Source organism: Eucalyptus grandis, chromosome 10, assembly GCF_016545825.1.
Source record: "Eucalyptus grandis isolate ANBG69807.140 chromosome 10, ASM1654582v1, whole genome shotgun sequence".
In the NCBI taxonomy this organism is placed as follows: domain Eukaryota; kingdom Viridiplantae; phylum Streptophyta; class Magnoliopsida; order Myrtales; family Myrtaceae; genus Eucalyptus; species Eucalyptus grandis.
The window spans coordinates 17,817,716-17,839,686 of NC_052621.1; the positions used below are offsets into that span (position 1 = coordinate 17,817,716).

At 37.1% G+C, this 21,971-nt stretch overlaps 1 protein-coding gene across 3 annotated transcripts; it reads left to right on the forward strand.

Annotated features, from left to right (window-relative positions):
* The first annotated feature begins 9,137 nt into the window (after positions 1–9,137).
* Positions 9,138–17,796, forward strand: LOC104422086. Of its 3 annotated transcripts, none has more exons than XM_039303584.1 (8): positions 9,138–9,917; positions 14,815–15,120; positions 15,318–15,443; positions 15,758–15,838; positions 16,154–16,207; positions 16,281–16,339; positions 16,437–16,598; positions 17,282–17,796. In XM_039303584.1, exons 1-5 carry the CDS (start codon positions 9,542–9,544, stop codon positions 16,180–16,182), a joined length of 918 nt encoding a protein of 305 aa, XP_039159518.1. In that variant the 5' UTR covers positions 9,138–9,541; the 3' UTR covers positions 16,183–16,207; positions 16,281–16,339; positions 16,437–16,598; positions 17,282–17,796. The 3 variants fall into 3 exon arrangements, with proteins under 3 accessions (XP_039159518.1, XP_039159517.1, XP_018719829.2); XM_039303583.1 differs by having other exon boundaries at positions 16,440–16,598; XM_018864284.2 differs by having other exon boundaries at positions 16,477–16,598.
* Positions 17,797–21,971: the final 4,175 nt, after the last annotated feature.

The window sequence follows — 21,971 nt, forward strand, 5'->3', positions numbered from 1 at the left end:
GTGCTCATTTGCAGGATATTAAAGAAGGGACTCTAAAACCATTGTTTTTTTCTAGTTTTTTGTTCCATTGCATATCGGTCTCCCTTTGATGATAGTGAAGACTTTTTGCGATTTTAGCACATACTAGATTCCCATGGAGGTTCACGCTACTTTTTTCCTCTTTCAGCAACAATAAGCATTCTCAAGTTGTATGTTACCTTCAAGGATCCCTAAGGAGCAGAGAATGTTGTTCTTCTGTCGGTATGCATTATATTTTCACATGTTTTAGTTAATTTTTATTTGCTCTGCTCTTCGTATGTTAGTAGGAAAAAAACCAAAGCACTATCCTACTTTAGGAAGTGTTTGCAACTTACACTCGATAGCCAACTCTGCTATGAGGAGTTCTACTAGTTGTTTCAATCACACATGCTTTTTGGTAGATATCGAGTCTAAATGGTAACAAGTGGTCACGTCGACAAGGAAAGTGCAACAGTGAAACTTAATTATTTACAGCCGACATGCACTTCTAAGTGCGAACACCTAATGCGGTGGCAATGGGTTTGAAAACTTGAAATCATTTAGTTTATTCTTCATATTTTTTGCAACACCTGGTTGTTGCATCTTGAAATTTATGCTTGCAAGCTCATTTAGGTGTTTTGCTTGAGTAGAATATATTATCCCATAAAAGAGTGTTTCATTGATTGCTACTTTAGTGAAACATTTCTCAATGAAGGTTTATGAAAAAGAGATCTAAATAAAGGTAATTTTAGTTAGCATCCCCATTCTCAAATGGTTTGATAGCCATATACATGTTTATCAATTCCATCTTTCAACTTTTGCAGGTGAATTCATGGCCATTATGGTAAGACTTTGTCAATAATAACAAGCCAATCTTATTCAAAGGTAGAAATGAAATTCTTTCGTAACAACTTCAATGAATTTTCATTGTAAGAACATCACTTTTCATTGCAAATACCAGCAGTGAATGAATTTAACATTGTCATTCCTAAAAAAAACAACTTTTTATTGCAACCAATCATGATCGCTAGGCCTATTGCTATTTGCTAATTTCTCCTCCTTGCTATATGTTTGCTATTAATAGCTCGAGACCATAGAGGAGAAGTTGATGGAGGGAAGAATTATGGATTGAATTTAGAAATCATCTGCTTTTGCTCCTTGACACTAGTATGGTCAAGCTCCCTTTGTTCCTTCTCCTTCAATGAGTGCTCAGTGGCAGTTCACTGAACTACACGAATGTCCAACCTATGCCACTTTTGCCACAGGGTATCAGCTTCAGGTGTCAATTGAGTGTATTCATCTCCACTTATTGCTCTCTTTCTTTCTTCAATTGTTGCATGTCTTCTTGCTTTTTTGGTTATGGAATTTTGCTCCGAGGAGTATTTGGTGTAATCGGTGTACAAAGGTGAAAATGTCAAAATTGACTCAAAAGATAACCAATTTATCTGCTTCTAGGAAGCAAGTCCTTCAATTGTCGAATTATGAGCAATATCCCATTGGTCAATTCCTGGGTCATCCACATTTAAGGTAGACGGAACACAATCTCTTCAAAGCTTTAAGTTGCGATGCTCGCACCATTCTTCACTTATTCCTCTCTTTTTGAATTCTGATTGAGCAAATTCAAAGTTTCACCTGCATGAGCGGTGTGTGCCCACCAAGACCCCAAGATTCGAATCATCGCTAGCATCAACCTCAACCCAACCATCTTCACTCCAGTCTCAATCCAAGCATTTTGAGAAGTCGGATGTTGAGAAGGAAGAAGAATCATCAATGTGAAAAAGAGGATTGCAAACATATAAGATATTCTGACCAAAAGAAATTAAATAAAAAATGGATTAGCTATGCTTTCTACTTCCCCCCTTGAATCAGTTCATCTCTTCCAATCCAATTGTGTCGCCATGAGAGAGAAGGCTTCTTTGAGGGCTAGGGCTTTGATGCACTTGGCCGAGGAGGCGCCGATTGATTTTGCAAACCTAGCGGCCGTATTCCCTTATGGAATCACGATGTATATCGGTGGTGTTTCCTTTTGATTCTCCCTTAAGGATGGATCCATCAATATTGAGTTTCACTGAGCCATTCTTTGGTGGTTTCCACTATAGAAGTTCACTTTCTCTCTTCTTCCATCTGTTCGGTGTCGCTGGGTTCCAAAACTATAAGATTTTGTGATTATGTTCAAATCTAGTCCCTTTGAAAAAGAGGGCTTTTGAAGCCCCAATTTGTTTTCCTTTTTTAAAGTATATATTGAATGATACTTTTAATAATCCAACTCAGCTCCATGTCATCAATTAATGCTCCATGTCATCACTTAACGGTTTGAACAACCGGAAGAACTAGATATAACTTTTGTCAATAGTTTAAGGATCAAATTGAGCAAATCGAAAACTCAAGGACAAAATTGAACATTAAATAAAAGTTCAATGACCATTTGTGACATTTTCCCTTCAAGTAAAGGAAATGAGACTGAAGGTGAGTATGATAAGGGAGGCAACAACATTGACTATTGATATAGTAGAAGAAGACATATACGAGGGTGAAGATGATGAGAACATCAAAGCATATGAAGATCTTAATCATTCTAACACTAGAGATGAGGAATTATGTGAACAAAACAAGATCTCTGACTATTAGATAAGAACCTAATTGTGACCATATAAATTTACAGTTTTAGCTAGGCATGAAATTCGAGTCTTGTACTTAGTTTAAGGGAGTGGTGTAGGCATATACAATCGTTAATGGCAACACTATTTGATTGGAAAAAGAGTGAATTTACAAAGATATATATGAAGTGTGTGTCCGAACGTCAATGGTCCGTTTACAACAATTGATTAAAGAAAGAGAAAACTTTTTTTTATTAAGACGGTTGGAGAAGAACATACTTGCCCTAGAAGCATGAGAAACAAATAAGCATCTTATGGATGGATTGCCAAATAGTTCTTGCTTAAAATCAAAGTTAATATGAAATATACAGCAATACAATCGCGGACAAATGCAATGGAGATGTGCACTCAATCTAAGTAGCACCGACATCAACATGTGATACGTGACAAGACACAACATGACATGATGGCATGTTTTTTCTCAAAAAAATAGAATTCCGACATGTTGAGACATATTATATATTAAATGTATATTTTTTATAAATTAATTTGATTCAAACCCATAAATAAATAAATCATAAAAAATAGTATAGAATGAATTTATACTAAAAATATTAATCCATAATTTGTTAATATCATTCATTGTTTTGAATTGACAAATTCAACTACATTCAATTTCAATAATCCATAAAACTTGGAGAGAGAGAAAAACATGTAGTCTATATTCCACTATTAAATTTAATATTTAACAATAAGTAAAAAAATCCACATTTTATTATCAAATATAACAATAAGTTATTCGTATACAATATCCCCCCCCTTTGGTTTTTGAAAGATTTACATTTTGACCTCTATTTTATTGAAAATGTTTAAAATAGAACCCGTGTGTATTGGATTGGCATTCAAGATGCCGGACTCAACTACTGTTGGCATATTCAAAGCGTTAACCACATGTCGGATTTTTAACATTTGTTGACCACGTGTCGGACACCAACATGTGTCCAACACTGACATGAAGGCCTTCAAAGAGTGTTTATGCTTCATAATACTCAATAAAAGAACTTATTACGAAGCAATTGTTACAATTGCTAGAGCTCTTAAGACCATCAAGGGTCAATTTACCAAGCACTATAAGTTAATGATATCTTATAAAGCTCAATTAAAGTAATATAGTAAGAACAACACATTTAATCTCGTGCTTAGACACCCACACAATATGTTCAATATATTCTATGTGGTTTCAAAGGGCTAAAAGATGATTGTTTAGAAGGTTGTAGAAAAGTAATAGGACTAAATTGTTATTTTATTAAGACTGTAATAAAGCAAATGCTACTTGTACTATTGTAAGAGATAGAAACAATTAGATTTTTCCAATTGCGTGGGTTGTTGTTAAAGCAAAAATAGAAGATAATTGGACATGGTTCCTTAGGTTACTATTCATAGACCTTCAAGTAAGCAAAGGTAATGATTGGACCTTTATAAGTGATCAACAAAAGGTAGAATTAGTCTCCATCTTCATTAGTTTCTTCCTAATAGTAGTTGAATTATATCTTGTAGGGCCTTATCAATGCATTTTAATTTTGTCTTGCAGGGCCTTATTGATGTAGTTTCTTCATTGTCTCTTTGTATAGAACATAGAAATTGTTTAAGGCAAATTTTATGCAAATTAGAAAAAATTGCATCGAAGAAATGTGTTGAAATTACTTTTGGAAAGCTGCATATGCCACACACAAAGGTTGATTTCAATTGGCATTTGAAGGAGTGAAGAGGGAGTTTGTTGGTGCCTATGAAGACTTCATGAGATAAGGTCCAAAGCATTTCTGCAAGGTATCATAAAGGCTGGCGAAAAATGTGATGCCATTGGGAACAATATAAGCAAGACTTATAATGTGTATATTCGCAAGCAAATAGAAATGCCAATTGTTAATAGGCTAAAGGGGGTGAGAACAACATTGATGATAAGAATGTATGAGAAAATTCAATTAATGGTAGATTCTAGAGATAAATTACATCCTATAATTAGAGTAAAGGTAGAGGAAGCAAAGATGAAGTCTAGGTTTTTTGTTGTAAAACCATGAATTGTGGAACATTTTAAAGTTGAAGTGGGTGATGATAGGTTTGTGATAGATCATAGAGGGCGGACATGTGCTTGTAGGCAGTGGATATCTCAAGAATACCCTGTTGCTATGCTATTTTATGCATTAATTATATAAAATACGAAATTAATCATTATGTTGATAGCTATTTTTAAAATGATGCATATGAAAGATGTTACCAATTTCCATTGTAAGCATGAAGAGTTATGAATAAGGAGCAAATGAGAAAGGCAAAGAGCCCAAGTGAAAAAAAAAAAAAAAAGAGCTTTATTTTCCATCACTTAATTCACATTCTTGTCACGTTGACACCGTTTGAAGTCTTTGTCCATCTCAACAACCATGTAAGACTTTTAACAGTGACTTCTGACAGAATTATAATCGAGGGTAAATGTGTCTTACAAGTAGAAGTTTGTGATAAATTTATTACAGTGGGCATAGCCTGGGGTTTTTAGTATCATGGATTTTTTTCTTTGAGTAAATATGTCATCATAATAATTACCATTAGCAATGATAAATTTAGTACCTAAACTTTCTCTCATTTTTAAATTAAGTACCTAAACTTTTTTATGTTTAATCAAATATCTAAGGTCTTTAAAATTGGCTTAATTAGTATTTATGTTAAATAAATTGTCATATTGCATGCTTTTTAATGATGTGCCTCACATTCCAACAACAATCATCCGCAATTAGTGTATGTGACTGCAAAAATTATGCCACCCTGGTTGTCTAATGCATATGATGAAGAAAGATGACATGGAAGCATCTCACCAATCTTAGTGTACTAACTAACCTGGTCACATTAGCATTCTCATTAAGTGTACAACTAGCGAGCTGATGTAAAAATCAGTCATGTCAGCTAACACCGTTAATGTTTTATCAAAAGTAGTTTGGCTGCTTAACTGAATTGGAAAAATGTTTAGGTACTTGATTGGAAAAAAAAGTGAAAGTTCATATATGTGTGCGAAATCACAGTGTACTTTGAAATGGCCAATTTCTTAATCCCCAATCAAGAGAAATAAATTGTGTCAATTTGCATACTAGAATGGTGACCCCAAATGCATAAGTTATTGTGCACTTTGGAAATATGCAATGGAGTTGGGGAATGTGACAATTAAAGCAGAAAATATCGTTCAAATGATGAGGCAAAGTGATATGATAAATAAAGATCAAAGAGGCAGAAAATTTAACATGGCAAATATAGTGTCAAATAATTAAAAGTGATGTACGACTAACACGGTACGTGAAGTGACAATGCATGAATGCTGTATTGGAAGACCGCATAGTCATTTGGAAAATAAAACGAGGTTAGGAACAATCGTGAGTCTTTGATTGACATGTTCGAGACTTCTGTGAAAGACCGTGGTCATTTGGTCTTATCAACGATGAAACACCTAACAACTCTTGAACACGATCTTTTTGATACGATGACTGATGAACTAGCCAACATAACGACAAGGCGTTGCTTGTTTTTTTTTTTTTTTTTTTTTCCTTTTTAAAGCTCCATTTTTTTTTGAAAAAAGAAAAATTTGGAAAATATTTTCCTAAGAATAATTGATTGTATCGCTTAGAAAAATAAATGAAAAAAAATATTTTCATCGTCCATGAAAATATTTAGACATAAATTGTAGTTGATAGTAAAAACATCTCTCATTAATTAATTATTTCAAGCGATCTAAGTGGTTTTTTAAGAATTTTTTTAAATTATTCATTTTTTTTTGTAAAACAAACGCATAAGGAAATAAATTTACTAATTTTTTTTTCTATTTCTATAATCTCATTACAAAGTGTTCCTCTTTTTAATTTTTTTTTCTTTCCCTCGGTGAATTTATCTAGTTATTTTCTATGTGGTAGCAAACTACCTTCTTTCTGTGGAGATATTTTTAAAAGATTTGGAAATCATATAAATGAATTTTAATTTGATTAATGAAAAATCGAGAAAAGAATTGTCCAATGATTTATTTTTTAATTATAGATGAATGAATATTAAAAAGATATCTTTCGTTTTCTAATTAGAATTATACATATGTACATTGTTTATTTTCAAATGGAAAGCTGGCATTAACCATCGGCTTATTTTACCCCTTTTGTAAGTTATCCCTCTAAAATTCAATAACAAGCATTTCTATTAAAGTAATTTGTTGTGGGAGCCCGTTTAGAGGAGTTATTTTTAAGTAAGTCTATCCATTTAATAGATTTGCCGGTAATTTTGGCATTTTGACAAAACACAGAAATGCGTAATTAAATAATAATAGACTTTGCGAGCATAATCTATTTTGTTAACATATATTAAATTTACGATGGATATTCCCCTCAAATAAGCCCGGGATTCATTGTGAAAATAATAATGCTTAAATGACTAAAATGCAAACTTTAAATTCAAAATGAAGTAAACTAGTTGACACTAATATCCTCGTTTGAAAGTTTGATTTATGAGCATGTATGTGTAGAATTAGTAAAATTATTATGTTATTGTATGTGTACATGTGTGGGAATTTAAACACTAAAGTTTTAAGTCGAATTGCAGAGCTTACCTTAAAAGCAATATGTGATTTTCCTTGTGCGATTAGTTTATTTTAGGAATGAGCTTGGTTTATGTTGATGCAACATATATAGATCTTATCATCTGCACTATTTTAGATCTTTAATTATCCATATGCATTAAGGGTGAATGGTTCCAAATTTCATACAAGTTCTACCTGAAATATGGAACTAAGTAAAACATACTCCTCATTATTTTGGAGCATACCTTGAAACTTAGAACATACCCTATCACATATTTTAAAGTCATCCACAAGGCATATCCAGATTCTACCTATATTATTAATTGAATGATCGAAGTGACTTATTACCTTGAATGACTATTATTTGCTGCTAAAGTTCACTAACCATAACTTGTATTTAAAGATATGAAAAATATAAAAAAATTAGCAAAATAAAAGCCTCAATCATAAAATGGAAGCTTGGTTTAGTGATTCCAAATTTTATACTCATTACGAATGCCATAGAGTACCATCCATAAGATAGTACAAAGGTATAATTTTAAAAAAAAAAGAAGATAAAAACTTATTCTAGGCTTTAAGTTACAGGTTCCACCAATCTAAAACTTGGAAACTGAAATCTATTCAACGAAACAAATTTGGAACCTAAAACTCACCCTACGTACTTGGAACCTAGAACCCTCTATTATGCATTGCTTTTTGTTTCTATTCTATTAGAGATAAGTGTATAGAAGTCCCAGAACTTATTACGAAAGTACAATTGAATCATAAAACTTACAAAAAAAGTGTAACATAAATCCTAAAATTTGTCAAATTATTGTAATCGGGTTATTTCGTTAATATCATCCAATTTGACTAACGACAAATGCTAACGTGTCTTTTTTATTTATTTATTATTTTCTCCATCCTATGTGATGATAGTGTGGCTAAAATGACATCCTTTTGGTCTAAATTTGATTTTTATTACATATTTTATTTAAATTTAAATAAAATACTAAATTAAAAGAAAAAAAAGGGGTTGAGATAGAGAACCGTAAACCCTCGTTGCTGTGGTCCCACCATCCTTGATAAGCCCTCGCCTATAGTCAGTGTGGTCACTTGCCATTGACTAGGGCCTTATGACCTTCGCCAGCCATCCCCACCCTCGTCGATCCTTCCAATTTAACTATTTTTTTAAAAAAAAACTAAATAAAATGTGTATTAATAAATTATATCTGGATCAAAATGACGATGTTTAAGCTTTATGTTTCATGTTTTAGTGACATCATCATTATGTTGGTGAAAGAAAATATCATAAAAATAGGTCATGTCAACATTTTCTCATTAGCTAAGTTGGATGGAATTAATAGAAGGACTCGATTGCACTAAATTAATAATATTTAGGAATTGATTGCACTTTTTATAAATTTTAATTCTCAACTCCACTTCACGACGAGTTTTACAATTTATCGTGCGTCCCATTCTTTTATGAAACCAAGAGCTTAAATGATTGGTGTTGAACTATGAATGGAAATTAAGTGCTAGAAAATTTGCTTGAGAAAAACTTTATCTCATCCCATTTCGAAGCCTCCTAATTTTCGGATTAGAAATCACTAACGAGCACCACAAACTCCAATCACCATGCTTAACCCAATTAAATAATAATTAACGACGACCTTGGATCTCCCCACCGTTCTTCCCCTTACTCAAGACCAAAACCATGTCCGCCCTCTCTTCCCTCTCTTCCTCCCGATCTCGCACCTGAAATTTCCACCACCAGCGACGGCTAGAGCTCCACCACCACCACCACCACCACCACCATCACCACCATCGTCACCACCGGCCGCCGTCTGAGCTCTCTCATGGTGGTGGTGCAAGCCTCCAAGCTGACCATCCCCACCAACCTCTCCCTCTCCCCGTCCCCGGCCATCACCGCCGTCCTCTATGACCCCCACTCCCTCTCCCTCGCCCTCATGCACGCCGACTCCTCCGTCTCCCTCTACCCCCGCCTCTCCCCTCTCTCCCTCCCCTCCTCTTCCTCCCTCCCCCTCCCCAGACCCTCGTCCCCGCCCCTTCCTCCTCCTCCGCCTTCCTCCTCCTCCTCCGCCGGCGGGACGGCGGCGGCGGCGGGGAGGGCGAGGGCGAGTCCTCGCGGGTCGTCTTCCTCGTCTCCGGGCCGCACCGGGGCGGGTCCCAAATCCTGCTCCGCTTCTACGTCCTCCAGAGCAGCGGCGGCGGCGGCGGCGACAGGTTCGCTAGGGCTCGGGTCGTTTGCAAGCAGAAAGGCCTCACCTTTGACCCCGGCTTGGGGGTTGTGTTCGATAATCGTCATGGGGTTTCGATTAAGATTTCTGGGTCGACGAATTTCTTCGCCATGTACTCGATTTCGAGCGGCAAGATTTGGGTTTTCGCGGTCAAGGGCTTGGGAGATGGGGGTGCTGGCGGTGGGGGTGGCGATGGGGGTGATTTGGAGTTGATGCGGTGTGCGGTAATTGAGTGTTGCAAGCCGGTTTGGTCGATTAGTTTTTCTTTCGGGTTGATGGTCTTGGGGGAGGAGAATGGGGTTCGGGTTTTCAATCTGATGGCTCTTGTTAAGGGAGGAAGCAAGAGAGTCAGGAATTTGAATTCAAATGGGAAGCTTGGTAATCGCCGCTTGCCTAATGGAGTGACTGGAAGTGGGATTGGGGGAAATTTGGAGAATGCTCGCAATGTTAGTTTGGGAGGGAAGAATGATAAGCACCCTGCATCTGGTGAGTGGCTTTTTCTGTTCTGTTGTAATTTCTTTTGCTGTTTTGTTTTTTATATTTTTGCTAGAAAGGTGTTGCTTAGATCCATGTTCATTGTATTTTAGGTCCTTTCTACTGATTGTGGGTGTTAGTATGTTTATGATTGCACAATATCTGTTTCAAAATGCGGTGTACTTGGCAGCTATGATTTGGTATGTGCTCCAAAATAAAATTTAATCAGAGAACTTCATAAGGTTAGCTTAACTTAATAAGTCAACTTGACCTTTGTTATAATGTCTTTTAGACATTGAAGATGTCTTAGTCCATGATAACTAGAGACTTAAATAGCGAATAAGAATGGGAAATGAGCGGAGTGAGAGAAAACTCAGAGGAGGATTAAGAACAAGATGCTGAGAGGAAATCTCCGCCATTTAAATAATTTTGATTTCCGTTTGCAACACTTGCTCCTGTCACATACTGAATTATGAAACAACAAACTGCTAATCGATTCAGTAACGAATTATGACTAACTGCTTACAGAAACTTAACTCATGTTGAATGCATGTCTTTTCCCCAAGCAACTGGCATTCCTAACTCAAGCTGCTTCACATCAATCTTCATCAGTTTCTTAATTGCTGCCATATGGCATCTGCTAACTTGCTCTTGCACTTAATTTTCACTAATTCTTTAAGTTGTTGTGTTAGTTAACAATATAGAAGGTGTCTTTCTTATGGTATTTCCCCTTATTTTCTTTCGGAAGTTTACTTATCTAGTCATGAATCTTCATCGTGAAAACTACTGTTGAATTTGAATTGTGGTTATGTCTTGGGAATGGATGATCAAAAGAAAAGTGAACACCAAGATGATCATTGCCTTTGGAGATTTCAACAACTGCTGATTATCTTCTTTTACCTTCATAAATTGATTGTGTTCTCAAGAAAGACCTTGTCCTCTACAAATGGACCGAAATTCTCCTCATTTATTTTGGAGTATCTTTTTAAGTGTTAATCCCCTGCCTCCTTTAAATACCTCATTTACTTAAAATTCATAGTTTATATGATGATTTTTTCCTGGTTATTGAGAGCTTACCAGAGCTCACCCTTGAAGTGGGTCTTCTCCAATCTGGAGGATCTTTCACTTTTTCAGCTGAAGTTAGAGGTAGCGACTTGACTTTGCTATGCATAGACCTTTCTGGTTATACTAATGAAAGAAGTGGCAACAATGGCGCAATAAGTGTCTTCATCGTGAATGTCTAAATAGTACGAATTGCTCTATGGATATCTTTGCTTTGGAACAAAACAATTAGAATTAGGCTCGGTCAACTGGAATGTGCATTATACATGAAGGGTATCTTCCAGTTGATACGATCCATCAACCTAAGATGAGGAGAAAGGTCTATCTAGTTTATTTAATTATTCAGTTAGAACTTTTAACCATTATTTGAGCAGATAGCAGCAACCATTTCATCTTACATGTGTAGTTTTGATTTAACAATGGATTTACATCATTCATTAATGCAAATTTTTTGATGTAGCAAGTAATAGCTCTTGTTATTTGCTGTTGAAAATCCTTGTTTAGGCAGTTCATACCATCCACACTTAGTGTTAATAGCATATTGTTCCATGGAACTAACGTCCAAAATAGGGAAGGAAAGGTGTTTCCACAACTCTACCACCCAGTCCATTTTGTTCCACTTATTCCCTATCTCATGGTCACATTTTATGCAAAACCTTTTTTCGGTTAATCCATCTTTTTCTCAAAAATGTGCATGAGATAGGAGGTGATTTGATGAATACTATTAACTCTTGAGTGGAGTATCAGAACGGAAAAATTCATTAGATAATAAACTACAGGTTGCACCACAATTGATAACATTCTAGATTATGCAGGTCTAGCCCTGTGTTTCTTATCCTTAGAAGGGCTTCTTCCACTAGCAGGCTCTTTTGGAGAACTCCATCTAGTTTGGTGTGGATGGGCAGGCAGGTTTATACTTCTTGGTTTCAGTGCACTCTTTACGAGTGTCATTTCTATCCACTATTATTCAAAACTAATCGTGTTACTAATGACTGGACGAAACCAAGAGAAAACAACTCACTGTGAAATTATAGAAGATCCCCTTTAAGATCAAACAATGATATCTAATTAAGTATGATTTATTTGATAGCATCTACTATACTAGGAATATCAAGGAGCCCAATCATTGAAATTGTTCAGGATGACTTTTTTAGTCCTATAGTAAGTTGTAAAGCATGTGAGATTGATCTCTACTAATTAATCTAATTGTTTCTCTGAGCTTTTTTGTAACATGTATATAAAGTCATCTCGCTTTTGAAGCAGACCTTTTGACAATTCTTCAGTTATTTGAAATTTTAAATTAGTTGTTCAATACCTTCAGCAGCCTGGAAAGTACTCTTATATTATTTGATACATATAGAAATTTTGGGAAGATTCAGAGAATGAAATAAATGACAAAAATGGAGAATGAGGGACAAGCAAGAGAAGAAAAATGAGAGGAGGAAGAACTGGATCAAGAGACTAAATATCTTATTCTGATGTTTGAGATCCAGTTTGCAACACTTCCTCGTTTATACTTGATTACACTATGATTACTAACTGACTAGTTTCCTGTTTTGCCTTTGGAGAATAAAAGGACAACTCATCTCAACTTAACAAATGTGAAATGCACATCTTTTTCTACAAGTAACGTAACCATGTCTCTTCCTAAATCTAAACTTAAGCTGCTTCATCCTCAATCTTGATCGCATGCATCAGTCCTACTGATACTAAAATTTTCTTCACTTTCTAGAATGTTGCTGTATGGTGAACTCTGATAGAAAAGACGACATGCCTTAGTTCCTGGCAACGTTTATCTTGATGGCTGATTAATCCCAGCAGTTGCAAACATTCAGGTTTCCTCTTCATAGTGCATTGATCACTTTAATCTAAACTTGTTGCCTGTCATCGATTGTATGGGAAAAAACAATGAGATTTTACATGTCATCTCACCTATCATTCCAAGGCTTCATATTGTCTTATAAGACAAGCTGTAATTTCCCTATTAGACCCCCTATTTTGAAGTTCCTTTTTATATGGATGTGCCTTTATGTATGTTAAATTCTCTATTTGTAAGGTGTTCTATATGAAGGAAGAAACTTGCGAGCTAGTTCTCTTTGATTTTTCTTCGAGCTGGCACGAAATATGCGATGGAGTGAGTGTCTAGTAATTATGCTGGAAAACCTAAGTCTTCAGGAGAACATGCTTTTGCTTGATAACTGGGCATTAAGTTCATGATGCTGGTGAAATTGTACATCCATATGTATGAAAATAGCTATTAATTTGGATTCCCTTTAAGTCAACTGTGTGATACTGTTATAATGTGCTGCATGTAAAAAAAAAAAAACCAGTCTGACCTTAACTACCAATTCCTAGACTATGCTAAACATTTTTTCTCTTTCCATCACAGGTAAGATTATCTCGCCTCTCTTGCTGTGATTGTTGTCTTTGATTGTTTAATAGTTGGTTCTGTGGTACTTTTTGAGGTGATGACCATGTAAGGCTACTCTTTCTTTGCACTGCAAAATAAAACTAGTTCCATCCTCTGCTGTGAATAATGTAATATGAGCACTCAGGGGTGCTTTTTTTTTAGCATGACTCCTCATCAAAGTTGTTTTACAGGTGTAATGCGCCTGCTCTATTTTGTGTGGTCCCTGTCATCATATTCAGCTTACTTGCATTACTAACTGCCATTAGATACTACAATTATGTCAAACTTTGTTTTCTTCTTGGGTCCATGCCAGAGTGAGTATTAAACCTTTGGGCAAGATAATACAATAAAAAGCCTGAGTCACCTATCAAGAGAGACAATCATAAGAGGCCTGTTTTCTGGTCTCTGTTTCAACTGTAGCTCAACAGTTAATTTTTATCAAAACGATAGAGATTTTTGTTTTCTAGTTCTTTCTATTTCCATTAGAAAGCTCCTTGGTCAACCATATCCAGGCATCCAGTCATATGCGTGGATGTGTGGTTGTTGGAGGCATGGGCCTTTGAGTTTAATTTGGTTGATCATATCTCAATAATGTTGATCCAGCCAGTGAACCATCAAAACGACAAAATTAAGCCTTAACTTACTAAGTAAGGTCAACAATATGAATCATTCTTGGCCATTGCACTCAATTTAGTATCAAGGTTTCTTTAAGTTCGAAATGTTTAATATTTCATATATTCCCTTATTTCCATGCCTTTGTACGTCTCCTTGTCCTCCCTTTTAGATTAAGTATATATCTCCACTGAAGCATCCAAAGGACTATGTTCAAACTAAATAAACCATTTTGAACAAACTTCTATCATCTTATTCTTGATAATTATTTGCATCTTCTCATAAGATTGATTATTTGCTCCAATGGCTGGATTTTTAATTCTGTCATGGCTTCTGTTACTAGAAATAATAATCATTTGGACATGCAAGTAGCATAAAAAGTGAAAGATAAACAGCCATTTGGTGTTAATTAGTAATTGTAGACTATCAGATGCCAGATTTGCAGTTCTTACTGAAGTATTTGCATCTTGTCATAAATTTTAGAAGATAGGCTAGGTTAGGGCTAGGTTGGAATAATAAACCAAAGAACAAGCTCTTATCCTTAGCTTATCTACTATTGTTTTGCACTGGTTTTGTTGGTGTATAACTGGCTTATGGAATGAGACTCATATAATTGTTTTCCTCAAATGGTTCTTTTCGTCTCATTCCAGATCTCTGCTTGTGCTTTGGTGAGTGTGCTGCCTTTCTTTTTCTCCTTTTCTTTCCTCTTTTTGAAGAAAGACCTGATACATGGACTATTAGATTATGATTAGTTTTGTTATTTGTCATGTTTTATATTCGCTGTGGTCTACCTAATCAGTGGCGAACATGTATTATTACTTGCAGTGAAACAGTCAACAGTCAAGTTAAAGCAAGAGGCCAATGATGGGAGTTCTTGTTTTGTGACATTGAAGAGCGAGGATAGTGCAGACTCGACTTCTATGTCCACGCCAGTGACGTCACTTAAAGCGCTTTACATCCAGCCTTTGTCCCCAAGATCCTTCATTGTTTTGGATTCAGTTGGAGATTTACACCTTGTATGCCTGCCAAAGTCCAAGGCACCCACTGCTTCTGATGTTAATTTCCATTTGAAGCATATGCCTCATGTCATGAAAGTGCACCACTTGACTGCTTTTCCTGATATTGCAATGAGTATGGTGCTCTCTCATCATTATGATGTTTTAGATTTGAAATGTTGGGAACTGCATTGTGACTTTTGCCTGGTTTCTCATAGACCCAAGGTAGTAAGATGGTGTAGGTGTCAGGTTCTTGGAAAGTAGCGTCCTTGATTAATTTGTCATTATGCTCTATCTTTCTTGTAAAAATTGCATCAACAATGATTTCTGTAGGTTCGGGAACTATTTGGATAGACGATGGATATAATACTGTGCACATGATGGTTGGATTTGACATGGAGGCTGCTAATGATGCAAATGATGGAAATCAGAGTCGTGAAAGGCTGATGCAGATTTCAGGTTTTCATTACATACAAATTTTAGATTATCTGCAAATAGATTTTTGGTCACGCTGCTTCTACTTTGTATTACCCAAAGAAGATGGGCTTTTACATTTGATGAGTATGATGCATGCCTCTTGTTATGTTAATTCCTTTAAGCTATATAGCGTAGCACTTTATTTGGCACTTACTGCTTGCTTTTTCTTAACTAACGATAGTCATTTGATTCCCCCATTCCGGCAATGCCTTTTATTTGTGTCCATTTCCTATTTATTCTTTTATTGATACCAATGGAGGGGTTGGACAGTTACATGTATCGTTTTCTTTTGCTAGTTGCCCAAGCAATTTTTACGAGCGAAAAGATTCAAAGTGTCATTTCGCTGGCATCAAATGCTATTTTGATTCTTGGACAAGGTAATCTTGATCTTTCATATATATTTACTGCAAGAGTAATGCAAACACCCCCAAAAAAAAAAAAAAAAAAAAAAAAAAAAAAAAAATTTCTGTTCGTCAACATGGAGGATAATGTAGCAAATAAAAAGCTCAGACAGCCTTCTTCATTCTAACCGATGACAGTTGGAAGAGAGAGAGAGAGAGCTAGATGTACATTTTACAAGGAATTCAAGGAAGCTCTCAGAGACAATTGGATTAGTCAAGTTAAGCTTAATCATTTGAAGGATCTGTTCTCTAGCCCGTCATTTCATATGGTCCATTATTTCTGTTGAACAGGAAGCCTGTATGCATATGCTGTTTCCTAAGTCGCTCATGAGTACATTTTACCTGGTGAGCCACTCGCATATTCTGGATTCTCTTGTTTTCACCTTGCCGCCATAGTTATATGCCTATTAATTTTCAGGTCCCTGGGTACTTGCATGTTTTGAGGTTCTGAATTGTTCCTGAACTGAAGTTTAAAATGTAAGTGGTTTTAAATCGCGTGACCTTCTGTCTTTTTTTGTTTGGTTTGAGTTACTTATGGTACGTGATCTGAGATGATAAAACTGCTGCATTTTAGCAGTGTGTGATGAAATTAAGTGGATTCGCTGCAATTTCAGTTGGTCATGGTCCTATATCTGCTGTTTGCTGGGCTTAGATGTCTGGTTGTCAAAATTGGGAGCTGCAGCATTCTCTTGCATCTAAATATTTTGAGGACCTCGAGAAGACTGAGCTCTTGGAGGTACGTACAATTTTGAGTATAATCAGTGGACTGAGGACTCTGAATGTGACCTTTAGCTGGACATTGTTTTGGAATAATTTGTGGCCTCAGGGTGCTGTGGGATAAAATATATTAGCAAAATCTTGAAAATAGGGAGAATAATTTTTTTTTTTCCCCGCTTTCACTTTACAGTTGAACAATCACCTTATGCTCATTTACATAGGTTGCGCCTCCTTGAAGAGATGTTTTGTTAGAAGTTACACAAAAGATCAAATTTTTCCCCTTAGAAAGCCCTTTCCTCTTTTAGGTAGTTGACGTGCAATGTTTTCCTTTAATAACAGAGCTTTAGAATTTGGTTGAGTGACCACCACTTTCATAACTCAGAAAGGGGATTATGTAGTCAAAAAACATTAGAGGATTGAACCATATGCAATTTAACGAAATGTGATTGTGGAAATTGGTTCCTCTTTTGAATTAAATCAAGAGGGGAGAGAGCAGAAAGGGATATACGTATTTTAGTAGTAATATAGTGTGCTGCACACTAAACAAGGACGTAGAGAAATTTTGAGACCTCGTGATGTGAGCTTCTGTTTATGTAATCTCAGTTGAACCATTCGTTTTGTGAGAACTCTGGATGAGATTGAAGGACTTGTATAACTGTGATCATACTGAACTACTTCTTGGCTTATAATTCCTTATAACAGGTACTATTGTCACTGCCACTTTCCTTTGTGAAAGTACAGGTGCAAGGACTGGTTAATTGCCCATAAAGGATTTCAAAATTTGGATCTCTGACGATTGAAAGCACCAATGTGGCATGCCATGCTTCTGTGTGCTCCTGGCTGCAGAATCTACCACTTTGCTATCCATGTTTATGGGCACTTGCAGAGGCTGCACTTGCATCTCTTCACTGCCGAGGTAGCATTTGCAGAATCTATATGCCTTTCCATCAGATGAAGGTCTGCAATCGATGTGAGGTCAGATAGACTAGAGGCCCCTCTAGTCACTATTATGTCAAAAACAGGATGAGGGCCCAATGCTATATCCCTTCTTCTGTATTCAGAGGCTTTAAGGCTTACCTTCGACTCGTATTGGTCTTTCTCCTTTACAAGAATCACGTGCTCCTGTTGAAACAGGACCATCTTAAGTTTGTTATGTAAACAGGAGTCGACGTCATCACATATTCAAGCCATTTAATGCTTTTGAGTGGTCAAATTAACCTGAGCTTGGCCAAGTTAAGAACATAATGCAGAAGTTCTACTCAAAGAAAGCAGCAGTTAATTTGGGGTCACCTTGTTCTACTTGCTCGGATTTACGTCACAGCGTTTCGCCAGTATATGAATTTTCTGATAAATTTTTGATTGAAGGGATCTATCCTAACCCTAAAATTTTGTTAATAGGAACCGTGGAGTCTGATAAATTTGCATCACAAGTGCTAAATCGTATGTACAGAGTGCGATCCAGCTATAGCCCTGTCAATTTATTCAATCAAGTGCAATGAAGTTCTAGAAACCTTCCGCATTTGATTAAGTTGTAAAATTTTCAGGAATATGCAATCAAGGTCCGAAATTTAGGGGTGTTATTAAGGATATGGTAGGTAATTTTTAAGTGATGAGTACGCAACGTTTAGGGTTTTCGCTGCACTTTTCGCTTGGTATCTTGTGGCCATTCCCGTTGAAGTAATTCAAGTGCCAAGGTAAAACCCAAAGATTTTATTGACTGTGAAAAGGCTTGACAGCCAGCCAGCGTAGCTCTCTCCAGTTCAGTTTCAGCTTTTAAATTTTACCTTGTTCCTTTTCCTTTAATAAACCTTGGAAGAGCGGCATTGTTTAAATGAAATGATGATCCCGGAGGCTTAACCAAATGCAAATATTAACATTTCCCACATTTTTTTACCGAAAAAAAAAAACAAAAAACAAAACAAAAGAAACTTGTCCCACATTGGAGTTCCCCCTTCTCGTGACATAGTTTATGACGCAATGAAGTTCTGAAATTAGTCAACGTCAACATTAGGTTATTTTTACCCTCAGTGGGTGCGTTTTGGAGGGGTTTTTCCAAGTGGCCCTTGGGCCAAAACGTAGGTGTTTGGGCAAAATATTAGAAATTCCATTTAGGCAAAGTTGGCTTTGAAAGGCTGAAAACTGAAGACAAGTCGGAGGTTACCTTAGGCATTTCAGCATTCTTGACATACCTATGGGTTCATTAATGAAACAATTTGTTTTGTCTTTGTTGCCAATTTTGACCCTTTTTAAAACCCTAGATTTATTCATCGTTGCTTGCCTCTCCGGCCTCACTTCTCTTTAAGGTTGGGCCTCTTTGGTTCTGCTCTTCTTCGAACCTCGCCTCTCCCAACGCCTCTCCGATTGCCTCTCTTAGCACTCAACAATCGCTTGTTTCTCTCGTGCTTGTCTCTCTCTTGGTTGCTACTCTCGTGCTTGTCTCACCCCAAATCCAAGTTTTTTCTCTTTGATCCCTTCTCGTTGTGCCTTTTCTAGTTGTGATTCTTAAGTGCATGGTGATTTCATGAATGATACTTTCAATATTGTGCTTGATTGAGGATATTACTACTCAAGAAATACAATTTTTTTGATGGAAATGGAAGAGTGCAAGGTATTAGAAGTAGATTGGGAATCTATGTATGCTTGGATTTTCTCATTCCCTGACTTTGATTACATCCTAATCCAGGTTTTTTTTGTTGAGCACAAGCTGTATTCAATAGAAAACTCCCTTGTTGTCTTGTTTGTTGAAGTGCTCGAGGTCCGATCTTTTGGTTCTTATAATGTTTGATTAAACTTTTGGTAAAATATTAGAATTTGGTATTGAAAGATGGCAGTTCCACGAGATACGTTGACTGAGAGAATCCACGGCTTTCACATTTATTAGCTTTTCCAGTAAAAATGATTTTTATCCCTAGCCCCTAAAGCAAACCTATGTAGATGGCATGTCCAATGAACTTTGGTGGATCTAAGACAAGTTTCGTTCAGAGCTATTCTCAAAGCATTGCATTCAAGCTCATGAACAATGGAGCTTCGGTGTGTCGACTCTAAATTGATGAAAATTTTCTTACTTTAATTGATCAAAACTCTTGACTGTTTGAGTTGGACCAAAACCTTTTTTCAAGGTTGAACAACATAAATGATAATCTAGCAGGGAGAAACTTGCTAAGTCCATTTGGAACTCTATTAGGTTAGATAGTTTATCAGGAATGGCTTCCTTTAATTACAAATAGGAATTTAGAGGGGGTAAGTACACTATTAGTGCTAAAACTTGTGTACGGCGCTCACTTTGATGACAAAATTTTATTTTGGATCAGTTAAGTGCCAAAAATTTTGAAAAAAAATCATTTCAGTATCAACGCCGATCTGGTTGGTCGGAAATCCAACGTGGCACTATTTTTATTAATTTTTGAAACTGATGTGACTTGCCAGAGAGTACAGTCAGCATTTAAATAACAAAATGACGCCGTTTGATATCTCTCCCCCAATTCAAAACCTTAAATCTCCAAATTGAGAGAGAGAGATGATAAGCCGCCTAAATCTTCCCTCCTCCTCCCCTTTCAACCGCCTACATCCCTCGCCTCTGCCTCCACCGACAATGGGCCAGTTGCTGTCCTTGACGGCCCCCACGCTCGGCGGTCGCGGCTCTGACCCTAACCCCGACCCCAATGACGGCCACTCGGTGGCCAAGTCGAAGGTCGTGATCTAGCCAGTGCTCGAGGAGGCCGCCGACGAGTGCGCCGCCCTAGATCTCTCCTTTTCCATCTTCGATATTCCCGACGAGTGCCTGGCCTACGTCTTCTAGTACCTAGGCTCTGGCGATCGAGGCTAGTGCTCCCTCATGTGCCGCCGCTAGCTCGTGATTGAAGGCTAGAGCCGCTAGAGGCTCGCCCTCCACGCCCACTTGGAGTTGCTGGACGTGGTCTCAGCACTGTTCGCACGGTTCGACTCGGTCATGAAGCTCGCGCTCAAGTGCGACCGCAAGTTGTTGAGCATCGACGACGACGCGGTCATGCTGATCTCGCTCAAGTGTAGGAACCTCACGCGCCTCAAGCTGCATGGCTGCTGCACGCTCACGGACACGGGGATCGCAATCTTCACGAGCAATTGCCGGGGGTTGAGGAAGCTCTCGTGCGGATCTTGTTCGTTCGGAGCCAAAGGCATGAACGCCGTGATTGATCACTGCGCCTCCCTGGAAGAGTTATCTATGAAGCGGCTCTAGAGTCCCATTGAAGGTGCTACGGTGGAGCCGATTGGGCTTGGTGCGGCTTCCGCCTCCCTCAAAACAATTTGCTTGAAGGAGCTCTACAATAGATAGTGCTTCGGTTCGTTGATCATCGACTCGAAGAATTTGAGGACGTTGAAGCTAGTGAAATGTTACAGAGATTAGGACACGATGCTACTACGACGGAGGCCGAGCGAGCTAGGTTGGCGTTGGGCGAGATCGGAAAAAAAAAAAAAACCCTAATTTTAATCCCAAAAAATAAAATAAAAAATCCCCCAATGAGTTATGTGACGTCGTTTTTGTGAGGCCATCCACTTAGGATGGCAAAATGACATCGTTTTCTTAAGAAGGATGGAAAACGACGTCGTTTAAAAGCCATGTCGATTTTTTTTTTCAAATATAAAAGCTACGTAATAATTTTGGCCATAATTTTTTGCCGGTGGCACCAAAATGATCGTTTTTCCTCCGATTTGGCACTTAAGTAATCCAAAATAAAGTTTTTTGCACCAAAGTGAGCGCCGTACACAAGTTTTTCCACTGATAGTGTACTTACCCGAATTTAGAGTTAGCAATAGTTGTCAAGGCATTCTTTGTAATTTTGAGTAGCTATTAATAGTTTCCAAGTTTTAATTTTTCAAGTGATCCTAGATTAATAGTTTTTTGTAATTATTGTATTTAAATGATCTATTTCTACTTAAAATTCAACTGTTTATCTCTTGCTCAATTACTTTTTCTTATAAGTTCATCTTTTATGATACAGCTCACAAAAATGTTATATTATAATAGGCTAATTCTAAGCTTACAGATGATAGGAGGAACTCTACAGGGGCTCCAATTTGGTGCAGGCTTCAATGGTATGAGGCTGATATTGGGCAAGGGAAGCCAAAATGGCTAAACCTAATAAATGCAAAGAGGTTGATGAATGCTGAGGTCCTCACAGATGCTAGAGATGATCATGGAATGGACTCGAGGCTAACATTGAACGAAGAGGATCGGTACTACTAGGTCATGACCAAGAACTGTTGGAATTTGCTTGTTTGTACCCTTAGTCATGGAATGGTCACCAGGACATTTATGCTAGATTGGGTATCTATAGAAACTTGTTCTTCTCTTTTGTTAAAGCAGAAGTACAATGCAAGTGTCAAAACTTGATATGAGGGGACACTTGAATAC